General features: G+C 41.9%; 1 protein-coding gene across 11 annotated transcripts in view; it reads right to left on the reverse strand.

Annotated features, from left to right (window-relative positions):
• Window positions 1-16,788, reverse strand: part of kmt2d (lysine (K)-specific methyltransferase 2D) — a 207,723-nt gene that overhangs the window by 26,922 nt on the left and 164,013 nt on the right. For 8 of the 11 annotated variants that reach the window (XM_067976637.1, XM_067976644.1, XM_067976643.1 and 5 more), the window contains 5 exons: window positions 14,916-15,148; window positions 9,527-13,327; window positions 5,209-5,361; window positions 3,731-3,895; window positions 2,268-2,409 (listed from right to left, as the gene is read on the reverse strand). In XM_067976637.1, the coding sequence (XP_067832738.1) occupies window positions 2,268-2,409; window positions 3,731-3,895; window positions 5,209-5,361; window positions 9,527-13,327; window positions 14,916-15,148 (4,494 nt within the window). The remainder of the gene's footprint in view (window positions 1-2,267; window positions 2,410-3,730; window positions 3,896-5,208; window positions 5,362-9,526; window positions 13,328-14,915; window positions 15,149-16,788) is intronic. The other 3 variants (XM_067976647.1, XM_067976642.1, XM_067976641.1) reach the window with 1 other exon arrangement.

Genomic DNA, 16,788 nt, shown 5'->3' on the forward strand with positions numbered 1-16,788 from the left:
AAGATACCATTACACTGCTATGTGCTACATATAAACCAAGTGCAAAACTTAAACATTTGACCATTTTAAAACTAAACCTTTGATCCAGATACCATACCACTTGCATGTCAGAAATTAAACCCAACATGACAATATGATGGATCCCACTGAAGCAAGCAAAATCAAAAACACAGAAGACATTTCAGTTTCACTGCAACTTATTTACTGTGATAGCACGTAAATATTACATCCCTATTTTAAGATCAACCTTTTTGAACTAGAATCTCAGTCCAGGAACACTTAAAAATTAATTGATTGTCTTTCTTTCAATACCAGATTGGTTTGTCAACAGCTTTGCAATGAAGTTTCAGAACCTTAAAGGTAACATTGGGGGAAATCTTTCGCAAGTACTTTGTACAGTATTAAGTTTCCAAAACAGATGGGACCTCCCACTTAAGGATTGCTACGCCATTGATCAGTCACAGCCATTTCAGGACAGATGACACAATCTACTGACTGGTAACAAGAAAGTCAGTCCAGAAGAATCGACTTGGTGCTGTTTGTACATCTAGTGGCTTTTCCGGAGCCAAGACTCTTTCTATAAGTAATTAAACTCCCGCGGTTTTGCTCATGGGTAGTGCAGAACTTGGTGCTCGGCAGTGACTGACCGGCTCAAGGACAATATTGTAGCTCACAACAAATGGAGGAGGAGAATCAGTTTTTCATGATCGTTGAGGTCCTGCTGGGATGTCATGACTTGACCAGGGTGCCAGAGCTGTTGTCAGACAGACTTTCAGGGGCATTGCCTCACAGGTGTGCATAGCAGTAACTGTCACGCCTGCTTTGTTTTTTGGCTTTGCGATCTGATCATTCGCTGCTGCACCAATCAGAAAGCAAATAGGAACCCTACATTTATATGGACAAAACTTATTAAGATAGTCGCAGCAGAGATCAACTGTTGGTTAACAGATCACAGCCGGTGCAGTGTGAAAGTGACATCCTGTCACTTTCATTAGGGCTCATATTGTGCTTTGTATGGCAACGCAAATGTTACAATTTGCACTCGTGACATCTTGTGGCGGAATATCCAAACTACCTTTTCTTCATTAGATTAAAGTCCTCGTGCTACCATGCAAAATCAAATCTTGTACATGGTAAGATAGAGGAGGAGAAGGGCTATGAGTTCTTAAAAATTATAGCCACAATATTTTAACAAAATAACCTGCAAGTTTTATCTTTCAAAAAAAATAGATGCAATCAGGTTTTATGCAGGGTTTCTTTTTGCAGAATCCTGCTCTGTTATTCCCTCATAGTTTATACTTGTTGATAAAACACTTCAACAAAGACTTAGATCATTTTTTCTCAGTCCCCGTGTATGCCTCAAAGCATATCCTGAATAGGTGGGCATAACAAACAGAAGTAGGCCATTCAGCCTCTCGAGCCAGCTCTGCCATTCCATTAGAACTTGGATGATCTATATCTTAACTCCATCTACCCACCTTGGTTCCATATCTCTTAATACTCTTGCCGAACAAAAATCTATCGCTCTCAGTTTTGAAATTTTCAATTGACCCCCAGCCTCAACAGCTTTTTGGTGAAGAGTTCAAGATTTCCACTACTCTTTGTGTGAAGAAGTGCTTCCTGACATCACCCCTGAATGGCCTGGCTCTAATTTTAAGGTTATGCCCCCTTGTTCTGGACTCCCCCACCAGAGGAAATAGTTTCTCCCTATCTACCCTATCATATCCTTCAATCATCTTAAACACCTTAATTCGATCACCCATTAATCTTCTATACTCAAGGAATACAAGCTTAGTTTATGCAACTTGTCCTCATAATTTAACCTCCTAAACCCCGGTGTAATTCTGGTGAATCTGCCCTGCACCCCCTCCAAGGCCAACATATCCTTCCTGAGGTGCGGTGCCCAGAACTGAACATAGTACTCTGGATGTGGTCTAATCAGCGCTCCATACAACTGCAGCATAATTTCCTCTCCTTTGTAAAAGGGCAAGTAATTGAGAATATATATGCATGTGATTTATACCTACAATTTGAAAGATTTTTTTTATAAACAGGTGAGAAGTGTATGCAGCTGAGAGTTATTTTCTTTTAATTGCAGTGAAACCAGATGTATTTATTTTTCATAATTCTATGCAGTCAGGACACACAACACCTATGAGTCTCGCTCAGGGTAAGTTTTGGTCCAAATCTAAAAACTCCTCTGGACAGGGTTACATCAAACCAATTGTTATTGTGCCAAATAATTCTGCTCTAATAAATTCTCATACCTTTCTGTCCTTGGAGTTCTTTCTGCCCTTCGGTCAGCTCCTCAGAAGTAGCCAATCCGTTTACCAGTTTCTGCTGGACAGAGGGGGGAGGAGTGGGAGGCAGCGAGGAGGGTGGGGTCGGTGGGTTACTCAGATTGTTCTGCTGAAGAATGACAGAAAATTAATTCACTGAATTCTAGAACATTAAAATAGGCAACCTTGTATTAACGGTCATTCATTTGCAAGTGTAACTTTCTTTTGAGAGGTATAAATCAGCAAACATCTGTAAAATGATCTTCCACAAAAATGTACAGAACACTACAAAACAATGACTTATAAAATGAAGACTATATTGTGAAATAACTTGACCTGAAATGTTAATTGTATCCATGTGATTTACATCAATTAGTGTTAATTGTATTCAGGTGGTGTGTATCAATTGGGGCTCTCTTGTATCCATTTATATGAGAGCTTATCTAGGGTGTGGTGTGTATAATGTGGATCTCTGTGAATAAAGGCTTGGAAGCAACTGAAGACCAGGCTCTAGTATTCTATCCTTCACCACTGGGCTATCCAGCTTATAACATGAAAGATTTTATTTTTCTAAATCTCCACCAATTTATTAAATATTTTACCAGCAAAGCTCCTTGACATGGATTTACTGATACGTTTTTGGGATTTTTTTTTAGGTTCAGCATCTCAGACCACTCCTGTTATGTGGGCCTTTACTCACCTCACTATGTTCCAGACAATGTTTTCCCTTGCCCAGATACCTACATAAATTAGTAGCATGCCCAGGGATTGAATAGAGAACCGTATTCACTTTCTTGGCTCACTGATTTTATCACAAACTCTCACGTGACGTTCTCTGATTTTGGAAGGCAGCAGTATACACCAAGCTACACAGTAACTTAGGCTTAAACGCCAAACACATTTATTAAGCCAGAAAAGAATGTGAACAGTAACAATGACGCAATATAGATTTTACAATAGTCAGTAAACTTAATTATCTCATTAAGTAGAAAATAACAAATAGCTGAAACTGCTGCACTAAACTGTATTCTTATGTGGTGGTTTCCCTATTCTCAACATCCAAGAAAGCTATCTGGCCTGGATATCACTCTTTGAAGCTTGAGACAAACTCTCCAATATGAACCAGTCAGGCTGAGAAATACTTTCCAGAAAATTACCGGGACCAAATAAATTAAAATAACTGTCTATTGAATTTTTTAAAAAGCTGCCAAACAAATATTTGAAAAAAATCCCACAAGATGTTTGTATTTGAATTGAATGGATTTGCCTCATGGACACCTGGCAGAGACAATACACTTAAAATCTGTAACATTTTATCAGAATAAACTAGAACGTGTTTTTCTGTGAGTAAAGCTGGTCTTTAACCTCTTATGTTCTGTGACAGAATTCAAGAAGCCAAAAAAAAACTATGCTAAAGCTAGAATTAAATGCTTCATTTTTGTCATATTTACCTTGTAGAGAAGCTGCGAGTAGTAATCTGGAACACTATCTAGCACTGCATTCCCAAATGACCCTTTCAGTTGGTTCTTGCTGTTGAATGGACCACTCCCAAATGGAGGAAAGAGACCAAAGTTCACCTCAATGGTAGGTTCCACCAAAGGAAGGAGGGAGAGTTGCTAAGGGAAAAAAAAAAAGACAAGAAAATAATGGCCACTTAACACAGAGAAATATACCGGTGACTGTGTAAGTAATCTGTAGCTTCACTGAAGACACAACCTTTTCAGTAGGGCTAGTAGTGAGTACATTTTAATTCTGAAAAGTATGAATTATGTTGTGTGTCATTTTTGTGAAATAACTTTTCCAATGGTTTTAACTACCTATCCACCAAAGCCCCCACTTCTCTTTCCTGCTGTTACTTCAAACATATTGCCATTTAATATATAATCTACAGTCTTACTGCTTTCTACTTCATTATTTCAGTTATTCATGTTGAACTCCATTTCCCCACTGATGTAGCCTGTCCAGATCCCTTTGGATGATCATATATTGGTTTGCATAACTGTACACAATTTGGCATCAAATACAAAGTTAGACACCTTGGATAACATTCGGTCCTCTGTCATTTATTAAAAATAATGAACTGAGGCTCCAATATAAAGCCCTCTGTGGTACTCCACTGGTAATCGGTTTCCACTGTGACACATTCCCATGCACCTCCACCTATTGTCATCTATCTCTCAGCCAAACATCAATCCAGCCTAATACTTTGCCATCTATCCTACGAGCATACACCTTGCTAATTAGTGTGGGACAGTGTGACATGACTTCCTACATTCCAGATAGATTTTCATACACACCAAATCTGTAGACTCTTTAGATAACGACTTGCCCTTTCTGAACCCATGTTGGCTGTCTCTAATCAGACCCCCATCTTTCCATTTATCAGAATTTTCTGTTTTCATTTCAGACCACCTGCTTTTGCAGAATTTTCCCTCCTTTTCCTGTGTGTCACGCCATGTTTGTTCACCCATTTAACTATTCGCTTGTTCTTTTATGGTCTCTGTCACCTCACTGATGATCTTTTATATCATCCAGCAGTTTTCTATTAAGCAGTTTGTGTGATTAGATGATCTATTGTTTCTCCCCTCCCTTTGTCCTTTTTCCAAACTTATAAAAATGCTTAATCTTTTAGCTTTCCATTCTGATCAATGATATACACCCAAGATGTTAACTTGTCTTTTCTCTTTCCAGATACTGACTCACTGATGTATTTCCAACATTTTTATTGTGCCCAAGGCTCAATTCAGCAAATGGAGTAAGGCAAGTGGGAGCTGCTGTTAAAAAAAGTTATCAAGCATATTGAAATTCTTGCACTTCATATGAATATTAGAGAATTTCCAGAATGTGCGATTGTTATGATTCTGTAGTACAATCTCAGTCCCGAGTTTCTAAATTATATCAAGGGTTAGTTAAAACAATACGCTAGTACCTGTTGCAACTGCTTCATAAGGGCATCTGTACTTTTTATTCCCTCATCCTTTTTACTCTTCTTTCGTGAGTTGGTGCCCCTGTCAGTTGCTTTCTGTGTCCTTTTGGATTTCGGGCCCAAGTTTTTCTTGCTAATTTCCTGAAATTCCTTTATCTTATATAAAAAAAAGGAATAAATTGAAAACTGGAAGAGTTTTTTGTTACATTGCCAGTCTGATCATACTTTTTACATGTATAAGTATAAATTAAAAGTGGGCAAAATAACCCATGATATCCACAATTTTGACGTCCTATGCATGCTTACAATGGTATTTTTTGTGGGATAGTTTTCATATTAAAGTAATTGATCCTTGTTAAAATGGCATTCCTTTCTTTTGGTTAACATAAGCAAAACTTTTTCTTTAAGAAAAAAATCACACCTCCTCAACATTTCCTCTCAAATATTCTAATGCACTCCAACAAAACCCATAGTCAGTTGTATACAAGTACTCTAAATGGTAAGAGAAGGTTATGAAATGTGAACTATTTGCATGAGTTGATATAATAGCAGTAGCCTATTGATTGTGATCCCAAACCAGGGGAAAGCAGTCAACTGCTTTGATTTGCCATTTCTTGGCATAAATTTATTTAAAATATTTAGAGAAATTTACTATAACTACAATTAAATGTATATGAATAATTGGGGTCAGATTTTTAAAAAAAGACTTCGAGACAGTAACATAAATTTTTTAAATTCATTCTTGCGATGTGGCGCTGCTGGCAACACCGGCATTTATTGCCCTTCCCTAGTTGCATATGAAGTAGTGTGGTGGGCCTTCTTCTTGAATTGCTGCCGTCCATGTGGGAAGATGCTGCCACAATGCTATTAGGGAGGGAGTTCCAGGATTTTAACCCAGGGACGATGAAGGAATTGCAATATATGTCCAAGTCAGGATGGTGTGTGACTTGAAGGGGAACTTGGGAGGTGGTGGTGTTCCCATGCACCTGCTGCCCTTGTTCTTCTAGGCAGTGGAGATCGCAAGTTTAGGAAATGCTGCCGAAGAAGCCGTGGCGAATTGCTGCAGTGCATCCTGTAGGTAGGACATTCTGCAGCCACAGTGCGCCGGTGGTGAATGTTTAGGATACCGTAAAACAAAAAATACAGCAAGACCAAGACTATTAAAGCTGCAACCTAGACATGAAATAAAGCCCGATAGCAAATTAGGAGTATACAGTCTATTCCTCTTAATTCAAAGGCTTAATTCAAGTTATCTGTTAATTCTAATTGAAATTGTGCAGAAAACAGCTCCTCTGCTGTTTTACTTCAATTGCTTAATTTGAATTACTTGATAATTCAAATTTTTTTTGAGCAAAAAATAACATGGAATTGATGAAAGTAGGTTGTATGCTACTGACTGAAAAGTGGCACTGTTCGTAAAATCACATTTTTGGTTCATTTAAAATCAGGTCAGGAATAGTGCCATTTGTTGTTTAATTTAAAGCTAGAGATTTTAAATGTGGGAAAAGAGTAATCAATCAATTTTAGGTTCACCTCAAGGTAGATTCCAAATACAACAATATATGGTAGCCTATCCAATTGGGAAAATTATGAGCCCAACCTGTCCATATACTTCATGACTGGAATCCAAAGGACTTCTATGTGAGTCAAGAGTCTCCATAAGTGGCCAAATGGTTTTCTTCTTCAAATTTTCTCCTGTTCTCTCCTGAAGGCACTGTCTCATGCTGAAGTAGGGTCCACAGGAAGCCTACCCCAGCACCTTGCAATTGTCAAGCATGAGTGCAGACTGAGTGCCAGCAGAAGGCATCATAACCAAGCCAAATCCTGTTCTGACTGGTCATGCACATACACACTGTCCATGCACATACACACTGTCCAGGAGTGGTCAATGGATGAAAATCAGGAGCAGGAAACCTGAATAATTTCTTACCCTCCCTTGTCAGAGGCACTGAGGCCAAGTGTGACACTCTGTTTAAGATTAGCTAACGCAGCACAGACCAGAAATCGAACCAGAGGCCTGCTATTCTGGATGGCTGAACACTACACCCAACAGTACCGTTACCTGTCAGGCAATCAGGGAAGTTTGATCTTTTTTAGCCTTAGAAGGCATGACAGCCAATTCAATGGGAAGGCTGACTGACCATGGTCCCACTTGTTCTATGACACATAAGTGAGGAAAGAATACTTCAGATTAATTCCTCCATTCCCTGAAGAATGCTTTCATTCAATGGGTCCAATTGTTCACGAACTATTAACACCAACTATGCTATATACATAACCGTGGTCTGATACTGTAACTCAGTTCAGGAGTTTGGAGTTATATAGGAAACATGCTGATCATGTGGATCTCATTCTGCAACTGCACCTCAACTCTGCTGACAGTAGTCAACAGCAAAAAGACTGATCTTAAACAACCAACTAACATAAGGATCTCTTAAGTGTGCCAGATCAGAGAGAAAATTACAGGGTAGGTGGGCAGGGCAGTTTATATGCGAAGGTTGAGCTATATTCAGAGAATAAGGAAGATCATACCTACACTAGGTAATATAACATTCTTCCTCTTCTACACGCAAACTATGTCAGAGTCGTACAGGAAATAGATTTTTTTTTAAAAAAGTGTCTTATCACATCTCTCAGATATCTAAAAGTACTTCCTATTCAACAAATTACTTTTGAAGTGCAGTGACTTGTGCAAGAGATGGGAAGATCTATGACTTGATTTGAGGCCAGTTTAGATCACTAAAGCATCTAAGTGCTTGTCAGATCAAGGAGGTAATGTTTTACAAAAGCAGACATAGCTGCCTTGCAAATAAAGTCAAGAACCCCCCTTTGGATTTTGGCACATGATGTGGTCACAATAGGAGCTTGAGACATTCTTGCTGGATCACAAGTAGCCAAAAAATATTACAGTGAACCACATTGTACTAGTTAAAAATTCCTTAGAAATAGATTTACATCACATACCATCAAAAGAAACCTGGGAGCAAGAGCTAGGATATCAGATAACAGAGGAAAATTAAAGGGAAGTTTACAGGCAAAGCATCATGTGCAAAATGTGGAAGGATTAATTCAAAGTAACACCAAATTTACCGCACTCTGCACAAGCCCCATAGATTCCACTCCCCTCCCAGACTAGAGTGCTGAAGCAGCTTCAGCCAGGTAGGCATATTTTTACTCACGTTCTCGTTTGGCTCCCCCACATCCAACCATCTGGATAGCAAGCCAGCATACAACAAAGGCCATGACTGGCCTTATGATCACTTCAGACCCACTATATTGATTACTATGCTTGTCCCCAGGGAACTGAAAGTCCCCTGTGATGTATAGACTGGCACAATTTCTCTGTGAGCAAGATACATTTCCATTGTCATGAGAACCCTCCTCCACCAAAAACATGTGAACTTCTTAGAATGTCTGCCTTGAAATGTTAAACTGCCTATTTTGCCCCCAGATGCTGACTGTCCTGATTTTTTGTTTATAAATGCAGAAAAACTTTCCACAAACATAAAATGTCGCAAGTAACTATAGGGAATAATTAAGAATGTATAATGTGAAAAGACCAAATTCATTTGTGAATAAATAGAATGGTTCCAGGGATGAGGGACCTCAGTTATGTGGATAGACTGGAAAAGCTGGGGTTGTTCTCCTTACAGCAGAGAAAGTTGAGAGGAGATTTGATAGAGGTATTCAAAATCATGAAGGGTCTAGTCAAAGTAAATAAACAGAAACTGTTCCCACTGGTGGAAGGGTCGTGAACCAGAGGACACAGGTTTAAGGTGATTGGCAAAAGAACCAAAGGCAATATGAGGAAAAACTTTTTTAACACAGCGAGTGGTTAGGATCTGGAATACACTGCCTGAAAGGGTGGCGGAAGCAGGGTCAATTGTGGCTTTCAAAAAGGAATTAGATAGTTGCCTGAAGGAGAAAAATTTGCAGGGCTACCGGGAAAGAGCGGGGGAGTGGGACTAGCTGGATTGCTCTTGCAGAAAGCCGGCGCAGGCTCGATGGGCCAAATGGCCTCCTTCTGTGCTGTATCCATGCTAAGATTCTATTCGAAATATTTTTCTGGTGCCCTAGTTACAGAACTGCTCCTAATGTCAGCAAAAAACTCATGGAATAAAGCTCAATATAAATTAGGGATGGAGAAGGAGCACTGGATTAGCATAACTCCAGTAAGTGACTAAACTTGCGGGCAAGTGTGTGCCTGTGAACGTACTTTATAATTAATGTAAAGTCTGTATCTTTAAATATGAAATGTTGACATGGTAATGACACTGTGTGAAGATTGTGACGTTGCTGTAAAATATGTTTTTAAACTAACCTCTGAATTTCCAGTTGCACCTTGTAGTTTTCGATCTACCATCACAGCTTTACTTTCAATGTGACCCTTTATAGCTAAGTGTGCTCCATCTCCTGAGCGTTGCGCCACAAGCTGCAAGTTCTTAGTGCGTAACAGTTTCTGGAGAAGCAGCTGTCCAGCCTCGGACCTGGGAGCAGGAAAGGACTGATCCCCTAAATTCAAGGCATTAAAAGAGTCAGTATTTGACTCATGCTTTACAGTTCCTTCTGAATGTCCACAGCGAACTGCATCAATGTTTTCCTGTTTTACTAAGTGACCTATAGCTGCTGTGTTGGTGTCTTTAGCAGCACCGTCCTGTAATTTAGAACAGCTATCCTGCCTTCCCATGACTTTCTGTGCACATTCCTCTTGCCCATTAGTCTGATCCAACAGTGATGATTCTGACCTCAGTCCAGGGTATTCCTCCTTTGCTACGTGACTTGGGGGAGATATTGGGAAGTCAAATGTGCAAGCTTTCTTCAAGTCACTTTGTTCATGGATCTCTACATTAATTCTGGTTTGCAACTCAGCTTTTGCTACAGTCCCGTGTGGTTTCATTGCTAATGCGTCAGACTTTGAATCAGGTATCTTTTGAGGTATAACTGCAAGAGGATCTGTCATGCAAGCACTACTCTCTTTGGATTCATGGTTTTTAAGTAATTCTGGTTGTGGCTGTATCATCGTTTCCAAAGTTTCACCTTGTAGTGACACATCTCCCAAATTGGTTTTATTTAAATCTGGACGTTGCATTTGTGAACGACTGCAGTGAGCTTGGGCAGACACTAATTCACTGGTTGACCCCATGTTCTGCCTTGCTCGCTTGTTTTGAATTAGATGGGCCATCTCTTGTGGCTTCCCTCCATGCTCAGCTTTAATCTGCTGAACGTATACCATGCCTGGACGAAGATGGCCTGAACCAATCTGTTGACCTGTTATATGAACTGAACGCAGCGCCCCATGCTGTTGCTGAAACGACTGTGAAGTCATGATGTTTTGTACCCCCTGCCTTGGATCTCCGACAGTTCCGAGCTGCTGAGACGTTGCTACTCGCACCACTCCTTGCAAACTGAGACCATTATTCTGTTGTAGACCTACTACAGTTTGCTGTTGCACACGTCTCATTAACTGACCCTGCTGATTCATAAGTCGCTGCTGTCCTGCAATGCCTTGTTGCATTGGTTGTTGCACTGATGTCACTGGTCGTGTTTGTAGATTCTGATACATCATACCCTGAGGTTGCCCCAGTCCTATTGCACTTTTGGACAGCTGCTGCTGTCCCATCATATTCTGAGTTGATGGCTGGTTACGGTCCTGCCCCATTATGCACTGGGGAGGGAGCAAAGACTCCTGTTCCATTACACTTTGGGCTTGCTGCTGCCCCTGCCTCACCGTGCCTGGAGGTGGTTGCTCCTGTTGCTGTTCTTGCTCCTTCTCCTGCCCCACCATACCTGAAGCCTGCAGTGGCTGCTGCCCACCAACTGTACCTAGACTCTGCAACCGCTGACCTTGCCCCACTGTACCTGGAGACTGTCTCTGTCCCATTAGGCTCTGCAATTGCTGCTGTCCCTGACCTTGCCCCAACATGCCCTGTGGCCTTGGCTGCTGCTGTCCCTGCTCTTGACCCATCAAGCTCTGTGGCAGCTGTCCCTGCCCCATCAGGCTTTGTGGTTGTCCCTGCCTAACCATACCCTGAGGCTGCAGCTGCCACTGCCCCATCAGGCCCTGCAGCAGTTGTTGCTGCTGCCCTTGCCTCATCCCAATCAAACCTGGAGGCTGCTGCTGTTGCTTTCCCTGCCCCATCGGGCCTTGAGGCTGGGGCTGTCCCATCCCCATCGTGCCATGGGGCTGCTGCTGTCCCACTCCCATCATGCCCTGAGGCTGGGGCTGTTGCTGTCCCACTCCCATCGTGCCCTGGGGCTGGGGCTGCTGTCCCATTCCCACTGTGCCCTGCGATGACTGCTGCTGCTGTCCCATTCCTTGCCCTAATGGGCCTTGAGGGGGCTGTTGTCCCATTGTGCTCTGGGATTGGAGCTGCTGTCCCATTGCGCCCTGGGGCAGCTGCTGTCCAATTCCCTGTGTCAGCTGTTGTCCCATCCCTTGCCCCACTGTGTTCTGGGGCTGGGATGGTGTTTGCTGCCCCACTGTGCCTTGGGGTTGGGATGGTGGCTGTGGTTGCTGTCCCATCCCTTGCCCCATTGTTCCCTGGGGCTGCGGAGGTGGCTGCGGCTGCTGTCCCATTCCCATCGTAGCATGAGGCTGATGCTCTTGTCCCTGTCCAATCGTGCTCTGTGGCTGATGTTGCTGTCCCTGGCCCATCGTCCCCTGAGGCTGCGATTGCTGCCCCTGCTCCATTGAAACTTGGGCTTGATGCTGCTGCCTCATGCCCTGCCCCATCATGCCCTGGGGCTGATGCTGCTGCTGTCCCTGTCCTATTATGCCTGGCGGCTGGTGCCTCAGGACTTGTAGTGGAGCCTGCTGCCCCATTATGCCTTGTGTTGCCAGGTGCTGCCCCAAAACATCTTGAGATTGTTGCCTCATTATACCCTGCATTCGAGTTTTATGTCCCATTGTGCTTTGTTGCTGCCCTTGGAAGGGTGTGGAAAGTCTCAGGATGTTGTTCTGCCTGATAACACTTTGTGGGTGGAGCTGTCCTGCAACTGCTTGAAGGTGATGCTGTTGCAGTGGTGTCATTGTTGCCAACTGCTGACTCTGGGAAACAACCCCTTGTTGATGCCCTATGAGTCCTTGCTGTTGCAAAGTAGCACTGGATGCCTGTTGCTGTAAAACCAGATTCTGTTGCTGCTGTTGAGAAGTGAGCACTTGCTGTTGACCTGTAAGACCTTGCTGGTGTGCCAACTGCTGACCCATAAGACCTTGCTGGGGCCGCAGAGGTTTTGTCTGACTTGCAAGACCCTGTTGGTGGGGTTGCTGATGTCCAAGGAGGCCTTGCTGTTGACCAACTGAGATCTGTTGTTGACCCATCAGCCTTAAATGTTGCTGTTGAGGTGCCATACTCTGCTGATGCTGTGTTGCTGGCTGCTGCTGTGCCTGACCCATGTTGCTGTGCTGTTGGGGTAGCTGCTGTCCTGCAAGAACTTGTTGCTGCTGAGCCGGTTGGTGTTGTGACTGGACAACAATCCCTTGCTGTTGTCCAATGAAGCCTTGCTGCTGTTGACCCATGATGCCCTGCTGTGTCAGTGTTGGTTTGTTACCCACAATACTTTGTTGAGTTGTTGGCTGAAGCTGTCCAATGATACTTTGCTGCTGTAACTTTCCCATGATGCTTTGCTGCTGAGATGGCCCTACAAGTCCTTGCTGTTGAATAAGTTGCATTCTTTGCTGCAGTTGAAGTTGTCTCTCTTGCAGGAGTCTGTTTTCATTTGTAAGTGTTTGAGCAGCAGAATTTCCAGGAAAAAAGCTGGTTGAAGGAGCAGAAGATACAGTTCCTGAGGCAGAGGGATATTCTTGTTGTTGGGTCACAGCTGAGGTCAAGAATGTTGGTCCCTGAAGTGGTAGTGTAGCCCCGATCTGTGGCATTCTTATATTTCCCGTGTGTCCTATTAGTGTATTTGGTTGCTGGGCTATTGCTTGGGGTCCAAGGATTGCTCCTCCTTGCTGGGCTAATGCTGCTGATAACATGGGTGTTGAAAGTTTGGGCATTACTCTAGGATTCTGGGATGAGGTTGTAGCCATCATCCCTGAAGGAGATAGGGAACATTTCTGTTGCTGTTTATTCCGATATTCTGTCATAAGGTTTGTATGCTCTTTTTGTTGTTTACGGACCTAAAACATTAAAAAAAAACGTTAGAACTGAAATGTAATGAAGCTTAGTTACAAAGTCAGAATAAATTTACAATAATCCACCTCACTAGCACACACTGTAACTTAACACTAATTTCAGGGGGCCAGTTGAGCCTCCCTCATTAGTTTTCCACCTAAATTTAACAGTCTTTGAACTACTAGAATATGCAAGGATAAAGTGAAGTTTAACTTCAGCACTGACACGGCTCATTCTACACAAAGTTTGGTAACATTTTCCGGTTAGGTAAGAAGCAGTTCTATTAAGAGGGACTTTTCTCGAGAAGACAATAGTTAAAGCAGTTTGATGAGTTGGAAACATAAGTTTTTGGTATCTATCGCATTCCTGCCAGAGGTACATAGATTCAAGAGGAGAAAAAAATACAGTAAATAGGAAACTCAAGGCAAAATTTCTTTTACAAAAGGGTGATCAACCACCTGCACTGGCAGCTTGTTCCATATGTTGGAAAGAAAACTTCAAAGCATTTCAAAAAGAAAATAGACAAGTTCCTGGTATCCAAACACGTATGTACGTGTAGAGCTGTCTCACAGGAAAGAAAGGGGATAACTGGATGGGCAAGATAGATGGATTGATAGTCTTCTTCTATTTACAATACATTACAATGCAAGTGGCACTACTAAAGAAAAAAAATTGATAAACCAAGGTAAAGGAGGTAGTTATTAGGTGACACCAAGCTTGGGTTTTGAAAGCCTCAAGATTAATGTTCTAATAACTAAGGACATGGGAAGACACACGGAAGATGAAATTTAACACAAAGAAGTGTGAAGTGAAACATTTTAGTAGGAAGAATGAGGATAGGCGATATAAACTAAACGGTACAATTTTAATGGGGATGCAGGAACAGAGGGACCTGGGGGTGAATGTAGACAAATCTTTGAACGTGGCAGGACAAGTTGAGAAGGCTGTTAAAAAAGCATATGGGATCCTTGGCTTTATTAACAGAGGCATAGAATACAAAAGCAAGGAAGTTATGCTAAACCTTTATAAAACACTGGTTAGGCCTCAGCTGGAATATTGTGTTCAGTTCTGGGCACTAGATTTTAGGAAGGATGTCACGGCCTTAGTGAGGGTGCAGAAAAGATTTACTAGAATGGTACCAGGGCTGAGGGACTTCAGTTATGTGGAGAGGCCAGAGAATCTGTGGTTGTTGTTCTTAAAGCAGAGGAGATTTGATAGAAGTGTTCAAAATCATGAACGGTTTCAACAGACTAATTAAGGAGAAACTGTTTCCAGTGGCAGACGGGTCAGTAACCAGGGGACACAGATTTAAGGTGAATGGCAAAAGAACCAGAGGCGACATGAGGAAAAAAAAATGTATCCAGCTAGTTGTTATGATCTGGAATGCACTGCCTGAAAGGGTGGTGGAAGCAGATTCAATAGTAACTTTCAAAAGGGAATTAGATAAATACTTGAAGGGGAAACAGTTACAGGGCTATGGGGAAAGAGCAGGGGAGTGGGACTAATTGGATAGCTCTATCAAAGGGCCAGCACAGGTACGATGGGCCAAATGGCCTCCTCTGTGCTGTATCACTTTATGATTCTAATCCCTACCTGGTCGAGTTGTTTCTGGATTTTACTTTGTTGCTCTGTAACTCGTTTAAGTTTTTCTGCATCTGCCTCGGGGAACTCGCGTCCTGCCTTCTTGGCTGTCCGTTGCTTGGCACATAATGCTTTCCTGGACTTCCTGTGGACACCAATTTGCTCTTCTAAATATTTCAGCTGCATTTGAAGCAGCTGTTGTGTGTGGAGCAACCATTCTTCATATTGACGGTGCTCTGCCTCATCTAAAACACAAGAACCAAACTCATGAGTAGGGAAATACAACTGATATATTTTCACCAAGATATCCAAAATGTTAAAATCTGCTGGTGTGAAATTTTCTTGCTAACAGTAACTGGAAAGAAGTTATACAAAACATAAGTTTAGCTCCTTTAAATTAAAAAAGGGAAAATATGTTCAATTAAATATTTTGTGAATGGTTTATTAAAAAAATTAGATACGGTTAAATACCCACACATAGGCATGAATGCAATCATGTCCACTGCTGCTTAATTTGTGAGTCTGTCAAAAATGCAATGTATGACAAGGAGCCTTTTTAAAAAAACACGTGCAAATACTTGAGTGTGCAGGACTTCAATGGAAGAATGACAGAGACACCAAGAATGTGTCAAGACACATTTGCAATTTGTTTTTCTCTACACATAGTGCAGGTGTATATTATTTTGGAGTCCTTTTTTTGTGTCATTTTGAGGGTAAATATTAGTGCTGGGAAGCCAAATATTCTCCCATGGACTCAGTGAAGTTCACATCTCTCCAGCGTCAATCTTAAAAGAGCAGCATTAACTGCGCCAATTTGTCATTTTTCCATTTCCCACACTAGTCCCCCTGTGACCCGAGTGTGCCCATGCAGGGGCAGTTTTGTGCTGAGTACAGGCTGGGTTGAGACTGCTCACATAGGACACTTACAGACAGAAGAGAAGAGGATGGTACTGGATGTGAACCCACGTTCCAGAGATGAAAGGGCAGTGTGCCAAACCACTGTGCTACCTGGTACTTAGGAGATAATAAATTCACTAATCTTTACAACTGGAATTTTGCTCCAAATCAAATTGAATGCTGATTTTTGATTTGATGGGGGAATTTCCCAGCCATTTCTACTGGTTTAATGTTTTGATTTCCTATAGGTTAAGTGTTATTATCACAACCAAAAGAAAACCGAATCATAACCTCACTGATACTAGAGTCCAAACAAATCAAACTAAGACTATGTTCATCCCAGGACAGAATGATTCACTGAACAAATGACAGCTATGTTGACAAGTCATGGTCAATTTTGGCAAGCAGAAATTACAGCTTTGCCAGTAAATTTGCAAGGTTTGCCCAGTAAGCATAAAATCTAGCTTAAAGCCCTGAACTGAAATAGTTAGCAAGCTTGGCCAAGGACCATAGAACCATGCCATGAAATCAACATTTTCCACTGAATTGCTGATTACCTCAATTGGTCAATTGGCAGTCTGCAGAATTTTTCAGCCTAGGGCTGTTACTGTACACTCCTATGAATGAAAACTCTAAAAGATTTAACTTTGCTGCTTTTTATACAGAAGACAATATACAGATCATACAGATTCTGAGAAGAAACCTATTGCAACAAAAATGATTTTTTTGTGTCTAATTTGGCTCAGTGGCTGTCCCTTTAAATCCATTCACAATACACAGAAACATAGAAAAATGTATGGCACAGAAGGAGGCCATTCGGCCCATCCTGCCTGTGCAATTGAAAAAGAACTACCTAGCCTAATCCCACTTTCCAGCACTTGGTCCGTAGCCTTGTAGGTTATGGCACTTCAAGTGCATATCCAAATACTTTTTTAAATGTGATGAGGGTTTCTGCCTCTATCACCCTTTCAGGTAGTGAGTTCCAGAC

The sequence above is a fragment of the Heptranchias perlo genome, chromosome X, assembly GCF_035084215.1.
Source record: "Heptranchias perlo isolate sHepPer1 chromosome X, sHepPer1.hap1, whole genome shotgun sequence".
In the NCBI taxonomy this organism is placed as follows: Eukaryota; Metazoa; Chordata; class Chondrichthyes; order Hexanchiformes; family Hexanchidae; genus Heptranchias; species Heptranchias perlo.